The following is a 17,625-nucleotide window of genomic DNA, read 5'->3' on the forward strand; positions in this document are numbered from 1 at the left end:
CATCGCTGGTTAGCGTGAGGAAATTTATCGCTACAACTCCTTAGCGACATTTTTTAGGTCTCGCGAGCCAAAGGCTCGAAGAGACATTTTATATCTGGGCTTTTCAAAGTGCTGCCGTGGCCTAAAGCCGATTTGGGAAAAAGGGGGTGGTGATGGACAGAGTTTCTGAATGATGCAGAATACTCTTACCAAGTCAAGAGATCATGGTTTTAATCCATCACCGTTTTTTAGCTCACTGCACCATCCCAGCTCAGAACCTGGCTACATGCAAATTAGTCTGTACCTGTCCCAGTGCATGATGGGAAGCTTCAGGGCAAACCAAACTACCAAGCCAATTCTTATACTGGGAAGGAAACAAGCTTCCGGGGACCGGTTTCTGGCATCACAGCCTTCGTCGGCCCGGCTTGCCTGAATCCTGATAAAGCTACAGTGCACGTGAACGTGCACGCGCGCAGCGCCATGTGTCTTTCCTCCGTAGCGATCGTAATCACGATCACTTTCACTTTCGCGGGCTCCTCTGTTGCTGGCATTCCCCCCTCCCTTCTCGCCAAGCCCTTCTTGTTTCCCTTTCAGATGAGACCAGACAGCTGCTAAAGACCTGGAAGCCTCTCCCTAGAAAAGAAAACACACTGCGCACCCATCTACCCGATCCCACCATTGGCTCTGGTTCCCTACATCCCCGCTTCTACAAATCCTTATACCAGCATGTCAACGCAGTGCACATTACCTCTCTGTTTTCACTGTCTACCTTTTCTCACTATAGCTTCTCTACAGTTCGACTTTCCTGTATGTTGCTCTTTTCCTAGTTTATATCTTCTTCCTTGTTTCCTAACAATTGCTCCAACTCTTTGTGAATCTCTTGAAATGCAGCGCGCCTGGCCCCGCCTGCCTCCACCCTTGTGTGCTGTGAACAGACGGGTCCGCGGACCCGGCTTTGGCATTCATTCCACACGGTTCAATAGTGAAATATTCATATTGGTGCACAAGCGTTCACACTCATTCTACCGGAATTGTGTGTTTTTTTCAGCTGCGATAGGGCTGGGAGGGGTGGGGTTGGGGGGGGAGGCAAGGGGGGCTCTACGTGTACAGCGCTCGCTTACAAGGTACAGACGGAAATAAAACATTTTAAAACAAAACCGTCCCCATACTTTGTTTATACTACTCAAATGCTCAGTTATCGTCTGTTTTGCCAAGTTGTGCTCAGGAATGAATCGCGATAAATGGTGATTTGTATGGCAAATGGTGACCTTTGTGAACCCCCTTCCATGCCATGAGTGAGCATTGATATAAATAATTATAAACTTGCGCTTTACGCTTTCTTTAAAGCCGTTTGCTAAGCGCCAAGAGCCCCTTCATTTCGAGTTGTGCGCTACATTCGCGGTCATTAGTATTTTCAATATTATCAACCGGGGATGCGCGCGCACAGAAAGGCATTCACAGGGCAGCCACGCGCGACGTGACTGCGGCACGACAATTGGATGGAGTAACATGTGAATAACAATATTCATATATGTATACATGGGCACGTGTGTCTTGATATTTGAGGCCTCCTTCGCAGGATCGCAAACACGTTAACCCGTGTGATCTTGTGCCTGTCCGCTCCCGGCATCAGGCAGTCCTTCGGGCACGTTCGTCCCTGTCAACATTTTCTTTTCTTTTTCGATCTATATTCCTTGAGCTAATTCCGTTTTTTCCTCTCCCTGCAAGCCATTTGTGGAATTTTCCGTAAATTGAAATTTTCGTTAATATTCCAACGAGACAGCTCCCTGACCTGGGCAGTGGCTGCAGTGGCTAGCATAGAGGCTGCCTGTCGAGCCTTTTCGTCCCGTCTTGGCCGGGCCAGCCCAGCCCAGCCCTTTATCCTTCTAAGGTTGAGTGCCTGAGTCCCGTTGGTTCCATTATTCATAAAATTCATAGATTTAAAGTGTTTAGAGGCACCTCGTTGAAAGCGCCGAGCGCTTCGCTGTGGCAACGTTATTATGCGTTTTTAGCTGCAGATTTTGAAAAAGGTCAAATGTAAAATGTTTCTTCTGTTGAAAATCACATGTTCACGCCGGTCACCTCGATGTCACGTGGTTTCCACACATATTTATATTTAGTATAAACTCACGTGGCCTCATTTACAAAACAAGCATTTGCAATGCAATAGGTCTCGCATTTATGCGAGTTTGAGCTATTGACATTGCAAATTACAATGCCTTTTATTTATGTTTTAAAAACGAAAAAAAAAATAAAAGGCACTGTCATTTGCTATGTCAATAGCTCAAACTCGCGTAAATGCGAGACCTATTGTATTGCAAATGCTTGTGTTGCTTTGCTACGGAATCCAGATACTTTGAAAAGGGTCGCAGAGACCACTGCATTGAACTGAACATCATTTTGTGCACCTTGAACTATTTTTGCAGCATTTTTAAAGTAACCCTATTTTTCTAGTATTGTGGATTTTTACTGTTATTGGTCTTGTGATTAAGTCTATATAAATATACCTATTTTTTATAACTACTTGTGTGGTGTCCATTTGTAGTGTTCCTCATTATATTACAGTGTATGGTCATAAATGCTTCACACACTGCCTCTGAGATAAGCCTAGCTGCTCGTGCTACGTTACCACAGGGTTGAGCAGGGGTTGTCAAAGGGTGTAGGCTGCTTACCCTGATTTAGGAAGAAGGGTCCCTACTTGGACAGTGGCCAGCCATTGCCAACTAGAGACCCCCATTTCTAACATTAATCAATTATAGTAATTGCGCATTTATCATGTTTGGGTGTGTCTTTTGTGTTCATGGTGCCATGGGCTTACCTGCACCTGTGCCACTGGCATAGCCCGTCCTCCATTCCTGGCGTTGGTATTCCATTGAATACAAAGTAGTTAACCCAGTATCTGCAGATCTTTGCGGCACTACTCGGGGTAGCTACAGCAGGAATGACAAAAGGAACATTTATTTGTTCCCTGAGTTCTGAAGTAATCACAAAAGATGCCCCCTGTTATTGTGAGGAGCCATTCTAGTAAACGTCTTTGCACAGGGCTGGTGGAGCTGCATATGGGCACTGGTGTCATCCAACGAGAGAGAACTTGCTGAGAATTCAGAGGACACTGGTAGTGTCTGCATCAGACCTCATCAGATGGGTAGTGTTAATGAAGGTCAAGACAGCCACAAAAGCTTGTGTTGTCAGAGTGGAACCACTTTCAGACACTCCTATAAAAAAGCGACCTCCTCTACATGTTGCCTTTAAGGTCTGGGAGAAAAGTAGGACAGAAAAACCAAACAATATGTCAAAGACAACCTCCCGCCTGACCTCTATTTCTTTGCTCTTTTAGGGCTTCAACAGCTCCTTCGAGTTACTACTGTATTATCTGAGACACACGCAATATTACTTTCTCCAAATGTTGTATTATTTTCTTTTGAATTATTTCCTTTAAATTATTTCATTATAAGTGTACAAAAAACATTAAAAACCATATATATTATAAACACTTTTTTTACCAGTTTTTCTTATTTAGACATCTTTTGTACAATTGCTAATATCATAACCATTTTTGCACATCAAGGATAATTTTTCTTGACAAAACCCCTCACACTTGATCACATACTTATGCTACCTCTTACATCCACATCCAATCTCTTACATACCATCCACACTAACAACCCACCCAAAAACACATACACAAAATGGTCAAACAAGGGACAAAGATGTTGAAGTCTTCGTGACAGTGTTGTGGATTGGGTACAAACACAAACGGGTCGACGTACATTTCGGTGGTCTTTAACACGTTTTATCCACATTCTTCAGGACCATACAGTTTTACCAATTGTTAGGCAAGTGGTAGGGGTATAGATGGAATCAATATGGAAATCTCTTAAAGTACCACTGCTTCATTAGTCAATGATGTAGATGTCACATCAGTGGGGTGTGTTACCTCTTCTACAGATGAGACGCTTGAACCTCTAATCCCCACTAATAAAGTAGAGAATTCACCACACCGTTTCTCTTCAGATAACTATTATTAGCCAGGTAGTTATAAGTCCCTTCACTAATTAGGGACTGTCCTCAGACACTGTTTGTAAGTTATTTCATTTTTCTATATCACAGATTATATGGTCATGTCGACTCTGACCTATGTCCACTGTGCACGAGCGTGATTACCCAATTCTCCTAATGTCCCAGTCTTCGTTCATTTTAAATATGCTACTGGTGCTTTACTCAGGTGCTCTAACATCAGGTGCCTCTGTCGCGCTAACTGGCATAGAGGTCAGGTTGTCTTTGACATATTGACCACTTTCAGACACTGACGTAGAGACAAATGTAGTACCCCTACTAGGGGCTGATTATGAGTCTGGCGGTCCAAGGATCGCCAAACTCGTGGGGGCGCGGCAATTATGATTTCTGCTGCAGCCCCCAGGGAACCGCCATTCACTGGCTGTGTTGCGGCGGTGGAAAGGCATCAATATGCTTGGCGGGACCACCGCAGTCCCGCCAAGCATATTAGGAGTTTCCTCTCCAAGGTTTTCATGGTGGTTCCTCCTCCATGAAAACCCTGGTGGAGAGGAGACAAAGGGGGCCCTACAAGGCCCCTTGGTGCCTCACGCCTTGCGGATGCACACAGGGGGGCACAATATATGCCCACAGTGTACATGCACACCAGCTCCTTCACTGCATGGATTTTTCAGTCCATGCCGTGCAGGAACTGTTTTGGTATTCCCATTGCAGTGCCCATTTTCTGCGGTCCTGCTGTGGGGACGCCAAAAACCAGCCAGTCAGACAGGAGGACCACAGGCAATCTCTGACCATGGCTTTCGTGGTGCGGTGGCAGAGCGGATTCGGCGCTGCGCTAACAAAAAAGTAATCAGGCCCCTAAAGTCTGTGTACAATGGAGGTGTGGAACGCATATATGCAGAATGACTCAGTATGCTTTATGTATTTTAAGGGGTTTTGCATATTTCCAGACTTCTTGATGGTATTTTGAGGACGTTTTAGACCTCTGGGGTACAACTATCCACAAACAGAGCCAATTCTAGGCCATCGCAGCTCATCTCTCACTGGCCAGTGAAGGGATCACTGTGGAGATGCACTTCAGTCTCCGTTTTCCCCTGACATGTGCATGCATCGCCTCCATTGTTCCCGATAACTAGGCTTCTCAAGCGTATCTGTGAGGACGGGAACCAGAGCCAAAAAGTTGTATGTTTTTGGGAAGTTAGTTCACTCTGGTGAAGAACCTGTTAATAGTTAATATATTTTGCCATATTTCTGATACCTCCTTCTGTTTCTCACTCCACCATCCGTATCTTCCTATCACCTGCAACTGTTGGGGTGGAAAGGGAAAGACATAGACAGTTACACATTCCGAATAGCCTTCTCAATACAAGCTTCCCAGAGACCAGCAATAGGAAAAGCATATGATCGGCCTTCCCCGGAATTGGTGCCCGAGGCAGTAATATGTCCTTTATCTTGATGTGAAATCTGAACTTAAAGTGTCTTCTAGAGGAATTCAAAATGAGGCTATAATAGAGTTAAGTAGATGGCAATTCAAGATTTGAGAAAAGTTAAGGAGAGCTTTGTTTTAGAGTTACCCTGATGGAGTTGATAGCAGTCTGCTATGACACATAACTTATGGTTCGTAAGGAAAGAGATGAGGAAGAGCAAGGGAGCTAATGGATTGCTTGATTACTGTTAATCATCATTATCCAGAGCCTTCCTATCTCTTTCCAGGAATTAAACCCCTACACTCACCCTACACACACAAAAACTCTTTTTCTCTCTCTTTCCTCTCACTCTAATTTCCTTTTTGGTATTGCTTCATCTTACATCCAGCTGAGCTTGTACATTGCACAGGATCCATTTTAGATGTAGGATCTAAATGGGGCCTTTGATAGTGAGAAAAGGAGGTGGTGTTTAGGTAAAATTGTAGACTTTAATGGATAAAATTTGATGTCTGAATCTGTTTGTAGGAGAGTAGGGTCTGCTTTCTATGTTCACCCCCACTTTTTGCTTTTGCTTTACTGGTTTTTGACTTAGATGTGGCTGTGGGCCTGCTAATCAGACCCACAGCCCTGCTGTTCTCTCTCTAAATTGATACTATGTACTTTAGGTGCATAACCCATTTGGATAGGATCACCTTATTGGCCCCTGTACAGTGTACCTTAGGTACCCAGGGCATAGGTGTACCCTAGGCCTACCAGGGGCTGCAGCATTTATTATGCCACCCCTGGCCTGGCCTTCCATTATGACACAACTGGCTGATCACTCAGCTGGGGCAAGGTCGTGTAATCACTCCTTGCTTAGGTGTAGTATTCCTATACCTAACTTATATATAGACACATGTGTACCTATCAGCCACTCCTATGGCAGGCCTTAACAATCCTGGAGGCAGAGTGCTTGGTAACATGTGAGATGGTGCTCTAGCATGAGCTGAGCCTGTCTGCAGCTTTCGGAACCATGTCCTTATAGCTGTTCTATGATATAGCCTACCATATACTCTGAAAGTGCCTTATAATCTTAAACGGTTATGGTAACTATGGTTTGGCTTTATCAAAACATGTCGTGTAAGGTGTCTAACACTTTGGAATAATACCCCCATCCCATTTCTGGGAATGAGGATATTATCCCTCCCTTCTAGAGGGAGAAGACATGTTGTAACCTACTTACCCGGTTAAAGTTTACCAGAGCCCCAGCATCACAAAATGGATGCTGCTGCCACGACACAAGTCTGACCTCCTGCTGCTGGGAGTGATACCGGCAAGGGAGGCTTGGACAATAGGTTTCCTGCCTTGGGAGGTGCGAGCACCACCCCAGACAGGCCTTAGTGTATTGGGGCAGGGAGGGATGAATGAAACGAGACACTGCCTGGGGCACACAAGGTGTCCCATGCATAGTCCAGTTCAAACCGGTGCTGGGGCACACCAGCCCCAGTCCTGGTGCGAAACTGGACAAAGGGAAGGGGGTGTAACCACCCCCCTCCCAGGTACCACCCATAAGGCGTGAACTAGCAGGCAACCCAGCCCCCCAGATTAGTATAAGAGTGGTAGCTGGGCCACAGGAGATTAGATTATCCTGAACCTGCAACTTGAACGGAAACTCTGGACCTTCGACATTCGAAGAAAGAAGAAGGCTGAAGAATCTCCCTTGTGGCCAAGGATTGGCTACCCTGTGCAAACAGGCACCATCAAGAGACTACCATTTGCTTTGCTGAAGTTCTACGAGGGACCGACTGCAGAGCCCGACCAGAGCCTTGACTTCCAGACTTCTCCGACCCTGATCCACATCCACAGCCGAGCTGAGATCCGTGGAGGCGACGAGAGACGTGGGACCGGCTACCTGGGAAAAGTGGCGAGTATCTTCCAGCGCAGCTTCTGAGGTACCCTCAAAGTTGTGCACCGGGGATTGAGAAGCCCCAACCCCAAGCACCATCTGCACCGAAGATCAGCCCCCCACACTCCACGAGTCCTGCGTGGGGCCCTTCTGCATTTTCCTCCTTGCCGCGTCTGTCCAGTTGCTTGCCCGTTGGCTAGCGGCCTTTGTGACGACACACCTTGAAATCTTCACCGCTGGTTTGGCTCCTCCAGACTGGCTCCCGCTTCTTTGCAAAAGAGAAGCACCCCAGACCTTCCTGGTCTGCACCAGAAGCAAGTCCTCCGTTCTTCGTGGGTTCCGCTTGCCAAGGCTTGGTGAGTCCTAGTTCGACTTCGACGCCGCCGACAGCAAGAGCCTTCGTGGGACAGCTCGCCTCCTGGTCCTGGTCGTCCTCGAAGTCTCCTGGTACCCGTGGCTGCAGCAACAAGCTTCACCCTTCACCTGCAATCTTCACGACATCGCCTGGTTCCTTCCTGGTTCCACGTGGTCACTGGCTAGTGACCTTGACTCTGTCCCTTCTGCTTGCAGGTACCCTTCCTTCTTGATCCCGGCCTTGGGATCCACTGGACACTCTGCACTGACTGCCTGTCAGCAACTTTCCTTCAGGCATCCATAGAAGTCCACGACGAAACCCGACGCAAGTTCACACCTATGCACCCGCAGCCCGTGGGCTAGGTAACTTGGGTACTTCGGTGCTCACAAGGATAGTGACTTTCCTAGGGCCTAGTTTCCGAGTCTCGACTCTCTAGTTGCTTCAAAAGTGTCCTTAAACTGCTTATTTCAAAACTGTACTATTTCTATCGACTATACGCATTACGCGTGAGTGTTTCCACTCTGTACCTGAATCCCGTGGGCCTCCCACTTCCTAACTGTTGGTAGTGTAGTGTAGCCCCAGCGATTCCCTAGGCCTAGGCCTATCCTATTTCCGTGACAGTGGTCCTTATACCACTTCTTTAGTATATGGTTTGCGTGGCCCCTAGGGCCTAACTGTATTACTTACCTGTGTGACTTAATGTATGCTGAAATAAGACTGTGTTGTACTTACCTCTAATCCCATAAAGAGTGCTGAGGGTTTGACTAGAATAAATACACTTTATTTTATATATATATCTGTTGTGGTGTCCTTTCATTTGGTATTCAAGGGATTATATATGGTATCACAGCTGGCTTCACATGCCATTCAGAGTTTAGCCTAAGACTGCTCTTGTCCATGCTACCACTAGGATAGCTGGTCTATAAGGTTGACTTTACAACCAATCACCATAAGGGTTGTTTGGACTGATATAAGGTGTACACTAGAACTAGTGACATCATACATCAGGCCAACTTCTCACATTGGTGAGCAGCGGTTGGGATCTGAGCTTGCTGTTGTAATACCATTGTAATCTTGAGATACTAAATTGAAAGATCACACAGATATTGTTTAGGTACATATAACATAGATTATAATACTTAAGTCCTACTGGACTTAGTGGCTGTAGGTTGAAGGGAGTAACACACCCTGACTACAACTACCAGAGAGGTTTAGTAGAAACAACTAGTGTAGGTAGGTGCACACACCACACCCTCACTAGATCATGTCTCTGGGAGGAGATCAAGTAGATGCTCTCTCAGGAGGGGCAGGTCTGAAAAAGACCCCCTCTAGATATGATACCCTAACTTTTCAGGAGATGAGACAATTGTGTACCTCCAGAAAGTTAAAACAGGGTGCAAACCCTACCCTCCTTCAGCTAGTGCAGATCCTAGAGGAATATGATGCTCTTAGGGCCTCACAGGCTAGTACCCTAGGTACAAGGGAGGGTCTACCCACCACAGATGAGTCAGATGGGACTTCAGATGAAGAGGTAGACAGCAAGGGCCAAGTAGGAAGACTTAGCCAGGCGAACCTAAGCTTACATGGGAGTTTGCATGGGGTCCCCCCATACAGACCCCCAAGTGGGCTTAACCAGAGAAGCAGGAGAGACAGATCCCATTCAAGGGAATCCATCCACTCCCATGTCTCTAGCATGAAGCCAGAATGAGGGAAGCTAATCTGAGGATTGAGAGGGAAGAACTTGCCCTTGCCAAGGAGAAGCTTGCTCTGGCTAGAGAGCAAAAGTTAAGTGGGTAAGAACCCACTGGTGGCAGCAATATCCCTAAGGATAGAGACAGGCACTATGATAATAGAAACCTGAGCAAGATTGTCCCTCCCTACAAGTGTGGGGATGATATTCACAAATGGATGACTGCTTTGGAGAGAGCTTGCAAAGTACAGCAGGTACCCCAAAGTCAGTGGACAGCTATCTTGTGGCTCTCCTTCTCTGAGAAAGGTAGAGACAAGCTCCTCACAGTTAGTGATGAGGATGCAGACAATTACACTGTCCTGAAGAGTGCTCTAATTGATGGGTTTGGCCTAACCACTGAACAATACAGGTTGTTGTTCAGGGATACCCTGAAGACACAGACTCAGGACTGGACTGACTTTGTAGATTGTGCCACTAAGGCTCTGGAAGGCTGGCTAGTGGGAAGTAAGGTTAAGGACTATACAGGATTGTATAATTTGATCATGAGAGAACAAATCCTTAACAACTGTCAAAACCAGCTACTGCATCAACACCTGATTGATTCTGATCTGACTTCTCCCCAAGAATTGGGAAAGAAGGCAGATAGATGGGTCAGGACTAGAGTTAAGCAGAAAAACCAGAACCAGGGCGGTGATCAGAAAAAGGCAGACCAGAAGGGTAATGATCAGAAACAAAAAGACCAGAAGTCTTCACCAGGCCCCCAAAAGGCTCAGGGGGAGGGTGGTCCCAAAAAGGATAAGAAGAAAGATGGCCAAAAGAAACTATGGTGCAACTATTGTAAGTCCAACTCACATTGGTTTAGTGAGTGCACCAAAAAGGATAAGCCCCCAGCCACCATTGCCCCTAAGGCAACTGTACCCCTAGTTCAGCTGTAAACGGTGGTTCCCAGCAAAAGGGTATAGTAGGGTTAACCCTGGGAACTGAGGAGTATTCTGGTCTAGTCAGAATACCTACTCAGGCTGTTCTGATCTGTGATGGGGACTTAGCTTTGTCCTCTACTGTAGGCCCCAGTAACCTGGGCAAGTACAGACAGACTCCTTTTATCAACCAAAGAATGGCTCAGGCCTACAGGGACACTGGGGCTAGTGTCACAATGGTGACACCTGCCTTTGTAGACCCTGGACAGATCATACTAGGTGAGAATTACCTAGAGACCAACGCTAGCAATGCCACTACCTCCCATAGTGTGGCTATTGTTAACTTCTCCTGGGGAGGGCTAACTGGCCTCAAGAAAGTTGTTGTTAGTTCAGACCTTCCTGTGGAGTGTTTACTGGGCAATTATCTTGAAACTTCAGTTTGGTCTGAAGTGGAGTATAGGACCCATGCAGAAATGCTGGGAATAGATGCACATGTCCTTGCTGTGACCAGGTCACAGGCCAAAAAGTGCACCACTGAACAAGTGCTGGATCCTGAAACTATCGACCAGTCACAACCCAAGAGAAAGAGCAGTAGGGTAAAGGCTGTGCCTTCCCCCCTGCCTCAGACACTGGATCAGCCCTCACAGGAGGATGATTCTGAGAGCCCTGTTGGAATTGTCCTAGAGGAACTTGAACCTGATCAGGTTGAGTTTCTTGGGACAGGGGGACCTTCAAGGGCAGATCTGAGGCAGGCACAATTAGACTGCCCCTCTCTTGAACCCCTCAGACAGCAGGCTGCTGCTGAGGCTGCAGGGAATGCTCAAGGTACCCATAGAGTGTATTGGGATGAAGGGATACTGTATTCAGAGGCTAGAGACCCCAAGCCTGGTGCATCCAGGAGGTTGGTCAAACCACTGAAGTTCAGAGGCTTCCTTCTTACCTTGGCCCATGATATTCCCCTTGCAGGACACTTAGGCCAGAAAAAGACTTGGGACAGGCTTGTTCCTCACTTTCACTGGCCCCATATGTCAGAAGATACCAAGGAGTTTTGTCACTCCTGTGTCACCTGCCAAGCCAGTGGCAAATCAGGTGGCACCACAAAGGCCCCCCTTATACCACTACCTGTGGTGGGGGTTCCCTTTGAAAGAGTAGGCATAGATATTGTAGGACCAATGGACCCACAAACAGCATCTGGGCACAGATTTATACTGGTGATAGTGGACCATGCCACCAGGTATCCAGAAGCTATTTCCCTGAGGACCACAACAGCTCCTGTTGTGGCAGGGGCCCTGCTTGGAGTATTCTCCAGAGTGGGCTTTCCAAAGGAGGTCATTTCTGACAGAGGTGCCAACTTCATGTCAGGATATTTGACTGCAATGTGGAAGGAGTGTGGTGTGAACTACAAGTTCACCACACCCTATCACCCACAGTGCAATGGGCTTGTTGAGAGATTCAACAAGACCCTAAAGGGAATGATAAAAGGGTTACCAGACAAGCTTAGGCGAAGATGGGACATCCTTTTACCCTGCCTTCTGTTTGCTTACAGAGAGGTCCTACAAAAGGGGGTTGGCTACAGCCATTTTGAGCTTTTGTTTGGGCATCCTGTAAGAGGACCCCTATGTTTAGTAAGGGAAGGATGGGAGAGACCTCTCAGACAACCCAAGCTTGATATAGTGGATTATGTACTTGGTCTCCGCTCCAGGATGGCAGAGTATGTGAAGAAGGCTTCTAAAAACCTTGAGGCAAGCCAAGAACTCCAAAAAGCTTGGTATGACCAAAAGGCTGTACTGACTGTTTACCAGCCAGGGCAGAAAGTGTGGGTGTTGGAGCCAGTGGCCCCAGCAGCACTCCAAGACAAATGGTCTGGACCCCACACTATTGTTGAGAAAAAGGGAGAAGTCACCTACTTGGTGGACCTTGGGACTCCCAGAAGCCCCCACAGGGTGCTTCATGTCAACAGATTGAAGGCATATGTTGACAGGGCAGACATGGGCTTACTCATGACTACAGATGAGGGGCAGGAGGAAGAGAGTGACCCTCTTCCAGACATGTTGGCTCAGAACCCTGATGATGGCTCAGTTGATGGTGTGGTCTTTTCTGACAGCCTCACTGTCCATCAGCAACAGGACTGCAGACAAGTTCTGCAATCCTACAGACATATGTTCTCTCTGACCCCAAGTCAGACAAACTGGTGCACCCATGAGGTGGACACTGGTGACAGTCTGCCTGTGAAGAGTAAAATCTACAGGCAACCTGACCATGTCAGGGACTGCATAAAAGTTGAGGTACAAAAGATGTTGGAGCTGGGAGTCATTGAACCTTCAGAGAGCCCTTGGGCTAGTCCTGTAGTTCTTGTGCCCTTTCATTTGGTATTCAAGGGATTATATATGGTATCACAGCTGGCTTCACATGCCATTAAGAGTTTAGCCTAAGACTGCACTTGTCCATGCTACCACTAGGATAGCTGGTCTATAAGGTTGACTTTACAACCAATCACCATAAGGGTTGTTTGGACTGATATAAGGTGTACACTAGAACTAGTGACATCATACATCAGGCCAACTTCTCACACTGTTGGAGAGGAAAACAAAAAGGTGATAAGTGGAATACTTAAAATAATCTCCGACAATGGTAGTTACTCTGGGCGGTGTTCCAATGTATTGTTTTTTAGGCCACTGGTCCATTCTATAAAGGAACCGCCCTCCTTCAACTCAGAATTTGCCCTGCTCCATTAAATACACCCCAGACCTAACTGCAAGGCCAGATCAGGTCCTCTTGGAATAGGAAAACATGGAAACCAAGACTGGTTTCAGCCTCCTCAGTAAGATGCAGCTTAATTCCCAAGGCACATTGAGCACAGGGCCTAAGTGTGGGCATACCGTCGCTCTAATCCCATCACACTGAGGAAAACAAAAAGGTCATGGGAGAATGTTTAAACTAACCTTGGTTACTGGTAACTACTCTGGGCGACACTTCTATTTCATCGTTTTTTGTCTTCTGTAGCACTCGACACACGGACCACCCTCTTGTAAACCAAACTATGTCCTCTCCTCTAGGAACAGTCCAGCCCAAACTGCAGACAGATCCCCTCTGAATGGTGAATCAAGCAATGGCAGACCTGCTACGGTCAATTGGGCCTCATCAGTGAGGTGCAGCGTGACTCCTAGAAAACTGTGAGCAAAGCAACCATTTACGGGCTTACCAGGCGCACTTCAGGCATCATACGGAGGAAAACAAATAGATGATGGTTGGAATGCTCGACCTAGTCTCTGCCACCCGTCATTTCTCTGGCTGTACTCCAGGTCATCTTTATTGGACTGAGGTGCAGCCCGAGTAAGTAGCAGTAACTGCGGTTAATTTAAGTTTTCTACACATATTCTTTTTTTGCTTTTCTGTGTAGATCTGGAGGATGCCACCTTCTCATTATTTGAAACCCATAGGATAGGGAAGGGCAAACTAGAGTAATGAAGTCGACCGCGGAGTGAACCAGCGATCACTCCTCACATGGCCTTAAGGTGAAATAAAATACTACCGTGGAATTAAAGCATTCCGTAAGTCCTCTTTTTAGCAGGGTTTAGAAATGTAATGACACAAAACTACTTTCTAATTTTTAACTGTGTTTTGAGTGGTGGAAAAATCCCTTACGTCGCTAAAAGGCATTCAATTGTTAAATATAGGAAATGTCCTGTGCAGGAGACCCAATGTTAAATCACTTTAGGAAATACTGGAAAGGTTTTCTTTCTTGTTTGAGTGTGTGGTGAACTAGATGCAATAACGTGAGACCTTAGTATCGAATTTCCCATTCAGTTTCGCTTCTGTATAACATACATATTTTGATAAGGGGGAATGTCTCAATTTCGATAATTTTTGCATACTGTATATTATTTTGTGTCTACTGTATCATCATTCATAAAAACATGTAAAACTATATTTTTTGCTCGTTAATTTGGGAATATTCTCTCCCCAAGATGCAGGATAACCCCCCATTTTCTATTAATAACCTGCATATGTGTCGCTATTTTAATGTTAGAAATGGATCCCCTAGTAGAGTCATTATGCAATGGTCATTCGCGAGGGTTAAAAGTTTTTTAATGACACTTAACCCTACACATATTTGTGATGCCAGCGAGCTTGTAGAGAAATTAGTAAATCACACGCATCGTATGCCGATAAGTGGATGGGTTTCCCTGTTCCGGACCCAAGGCGCAAATACATTGTACCAAAAAGCACAGAAAAAATGGGTAAACCAGGAGGGGTTACATATTTCCAGTATGGTCTGGAATCAGATTAATAAATATAATAGCACCTTATTGAAAGCGGCTAATTTTAAGTGGATGCAGTTTTTCTCCAAGTGGCTGCTGTATCACACTCCAGATTTCCTACACAAAATCAATCCCCAGATTCCTTCAAATTGCTTTCGATGCAATTTAATGGGAGGGGGGAACTGGACTCATATTATGTGTGAATGTCCGAAACTCGGTGGATTCTGGGAAAGCATTAATAGATACTGTCATGATATTTTGAAAGTCCCACAGCCACTAGATACTCAGACAATAGTTTTCAGATACTCCACAGGGTTTACAGCCACTATGCTACAGAAAAAACAGATACATATCCTGGTTTTAGCTGCGCGATCTTTGCTCCTACAAAATTGGAGATCGAATGAATCTCCACTTCAACACAGCTATTTAGTAAATTGAACAGGAATAAAGAATATGAAAGAAATTACGTTTTAAGAGCTGGCTCCTATAAGAAGTTTAAGGCTTTGTGGGAAGACTCGGATTAAATTACAACAGCAGGCTGCTACGTTCTTGGATTGGATATGCTTTTAAAATATTGTTAAATTATGCTGTATAGTTAATAATGTGAATTCTTGAATATTATAGACCTTTTAAGTTCATGAATTATGTATGGTTGTTATTCAGTTGTAATTGTGTAAATACGCCGTCTCTGTTTTTTAATGAATTTCCTTTTCTCTTTTATTATATATGTACTATGAATAGATGAGCTATCTCCAAATAAAAAATATTTGAAAAAAAGAAAACAAAGAAATGGATCCCCTTTCTTACCTCTGCAGGTAACCTGATCTTGAACAGTCACTTTATATATTTTTTTGGGATGCAGTGATTCTTTTCTCTGAACTTCATCTTCTTGTTCTGTTTCGTGATTTTCATCATCACCACTTTCACTGCCGTTGCTGTACATGCGCTTGAGTTTGTCAGTCGTGGTACGAGTTGTAGGCCCTTTGCGTAAAATAGAAGATTATCTATATGTTTTTATTATCAACACCAACATAGAAGAAAAGGCCAGTCCGCATTTACATTTTTACTATTTTATTTTTATTTTTTGTAAGAAGTACTAGCTATATTTCGAACTAATGATCGAAATCTGCAAATCTTGGGCACTAGAAAATAGCAAGGACTCCTTTAACGTCAACATACCTGATCTGTGCACAGTGTTAAATGATAACTCATTAGCTGTTTTTTCTTTAGTATCACTTGATGCCGGTGCGCGAGATGGAGGCTTCTTTCCCTAAAACCACACATGTAACAAACATTATATACAAACACTGGAAAGGCTAGTTCATCAAAGTAAAATTGTCACAATTTGTATGTGAGTATCGTACTCCTGTAAACACAGAAGTATGAGCGAAGTCATGCTGAGGGCAAATGCTCTGTTTTTAAGTTTGGCAGGCAGTTTATGTACACCCATGGCGAGAGGGCTCTGCCTGCCAAATCTAGGGATGAAAGTTGGCCCAGCACATCAATTCCTGTAAATGCATTGATAGTTTGACATAGGTCTCCGTATGTCAAACTTTCAACTTTTATATTTTCCAAAAATAAAATTCTAAAGTGGGATTTTGTTTTTGAAAATAAAATTAACAATGAGCCCCTCGCCATGGGAGTTTTGTACCATGGCCTTAGGTCATTTAAAGGTTTGTGATTGCATATAACCCCATGTTTTGTAAGGTAGTATGCGAAAGCAAAAACTGTCCATGTGTTCGACCACTTTAAATAAGTCAAGCGGATACATGGCCAAACCTCAGACAGCGCTGACACCGTCATGCCATCGCAGGTATATGTAGGTGGCAGAGACAGAATTTTCTCCACTATCTACATAACGACGTTCCACCAGACTCTAAATAAGGCAGGAGGTCTTCACTTTAGTTGAGAGGGTTCTCCATCGCCTTTGAGGCAAAGCACCCTCTTCACCAAACTCTAAATCAGATCCAAAGAAGGGTGTCATTGGTATGGAAAACTGCAATTTTAAATAAAAGAAAGACCGGAAAAGTGTTGCACCTTAGATATAATTAATTAACCAAGCCTAGCAGCAATCCTTTTATCAATGTGCATCACTGCTTGTCAGTCGGATGATTAGTCTTACAAAAAAAAAAAATTGACATTCAGTAAGGAGTCAACAGGCCTTTCAGTAGATTTTATAATGAATGGGTCAAACTCTGGCAACAGTGCCCCCTTTCTGGTATTCAAACCAAAACATTTTGAGAATATTATCAGAAAAATTTGCCTTTTCATGCATATGGACTTATCACAGGCGAAAAAATGGCATAACTTCAAGTAAATTTTACGCTGGATTTTGGGGCGGTCCCCAGATTATTTTAGGAAATATATATTTTCATGCAGCACAATTTAACACTTTGTGTATTTTAACAAATATTCGGTTTGTAGCACTGCTATAAAGTAGATAGGATCTAACAACATCTAAACAGTTTATGTTTCTGACTCACTGGAGATCCTTCTTCAAGTGCTTTTTATACTTGCTTTTGTCAATTTATATGTTTAAACATACTCTTAGTCAGAATCTCGAAGTGTTAGAGACCTACAATGTCTGACACCAAAATATTGACTGTCTCTCTCTTCGAAATGCACTGGGGTAGACACATTTATTGCCACATTTGATTTTTGAGATTTTAAAATGTATATGAATTCATGATCTTATGATGTGTGATGGAAAGTGCTGTGAAAAATATTGAAGTCATGTTATTGAATTTTATCCTTTGTTCTGTATGTCTACCGAAATGTATGTGATAAAATAATAAATATGTTAAACACAAATGGGGCCGCTCCTATTGGAATGACCTAAAAAGTGCTCAGTGGTGTTATGTGAATGTGAGTGTGGACATCTCACAAAAGGTTACGGACTGGCCTCACACACCACCTGGTGTCATGCTTCTTCATTGGCCAGTCCTCGCCCTCTAAAAACTCGGTTTGATAGAGAGCGGGCATACACCTGATGACAGGGATGCACTTCTACCTAAGTGGGGCCCAAAGTGAGTGAGTGAAGTTAAAAACCATTATAGTAACCTCATTTACTTTTTAATGATCTAGGAGACTATATGG

The 17,625-nt window shown here is 44.7% G+C and overlaps 1 protein-coding gene across 1 annotated transcript in view; it reads right to left on the bottom strand.

Annotated features, from left to right (window-relative positions):
• The window catches only part of SYCP2 (synaptonemal complex protein 2), a 4,998,961-nt gene that overhangs the window by 852,815 nt on the left and 4,128,521 nt on the right, over positions 1 to 17,625 (bottom strand). The window contains exons 37-38 of the mRNA XM_085615168.1: positions 15,709 to 15,799; positions 15,337 to 15,510 (exon numbers count right to left, since the gene is read on the bottom strand). Of these exons, the coding sequence (XP_085471294.1) occupies positions 15,337 to 15,510; positions 15,709 to 15,799 (265 nt within the window). The remainder of the gene's footprint in view (positions 1 to 15,336; positions 15,511 to 15,708; positions 15,800 to 17,625) is intronic.

Source organism: Triturus cristatus, chromosome 7 (genome assembly GCF_964204655.1).
Source record: "Triturus cristatus chromosome 7, aTriCri1.1, whole genome shotgun sequence".
NCBI classification, from domain to species: Eukaryota; Metazoa; Chordata; class Amphibia; order Caudata; family Salamandridae; genus Triturus; species Triturus cristatus.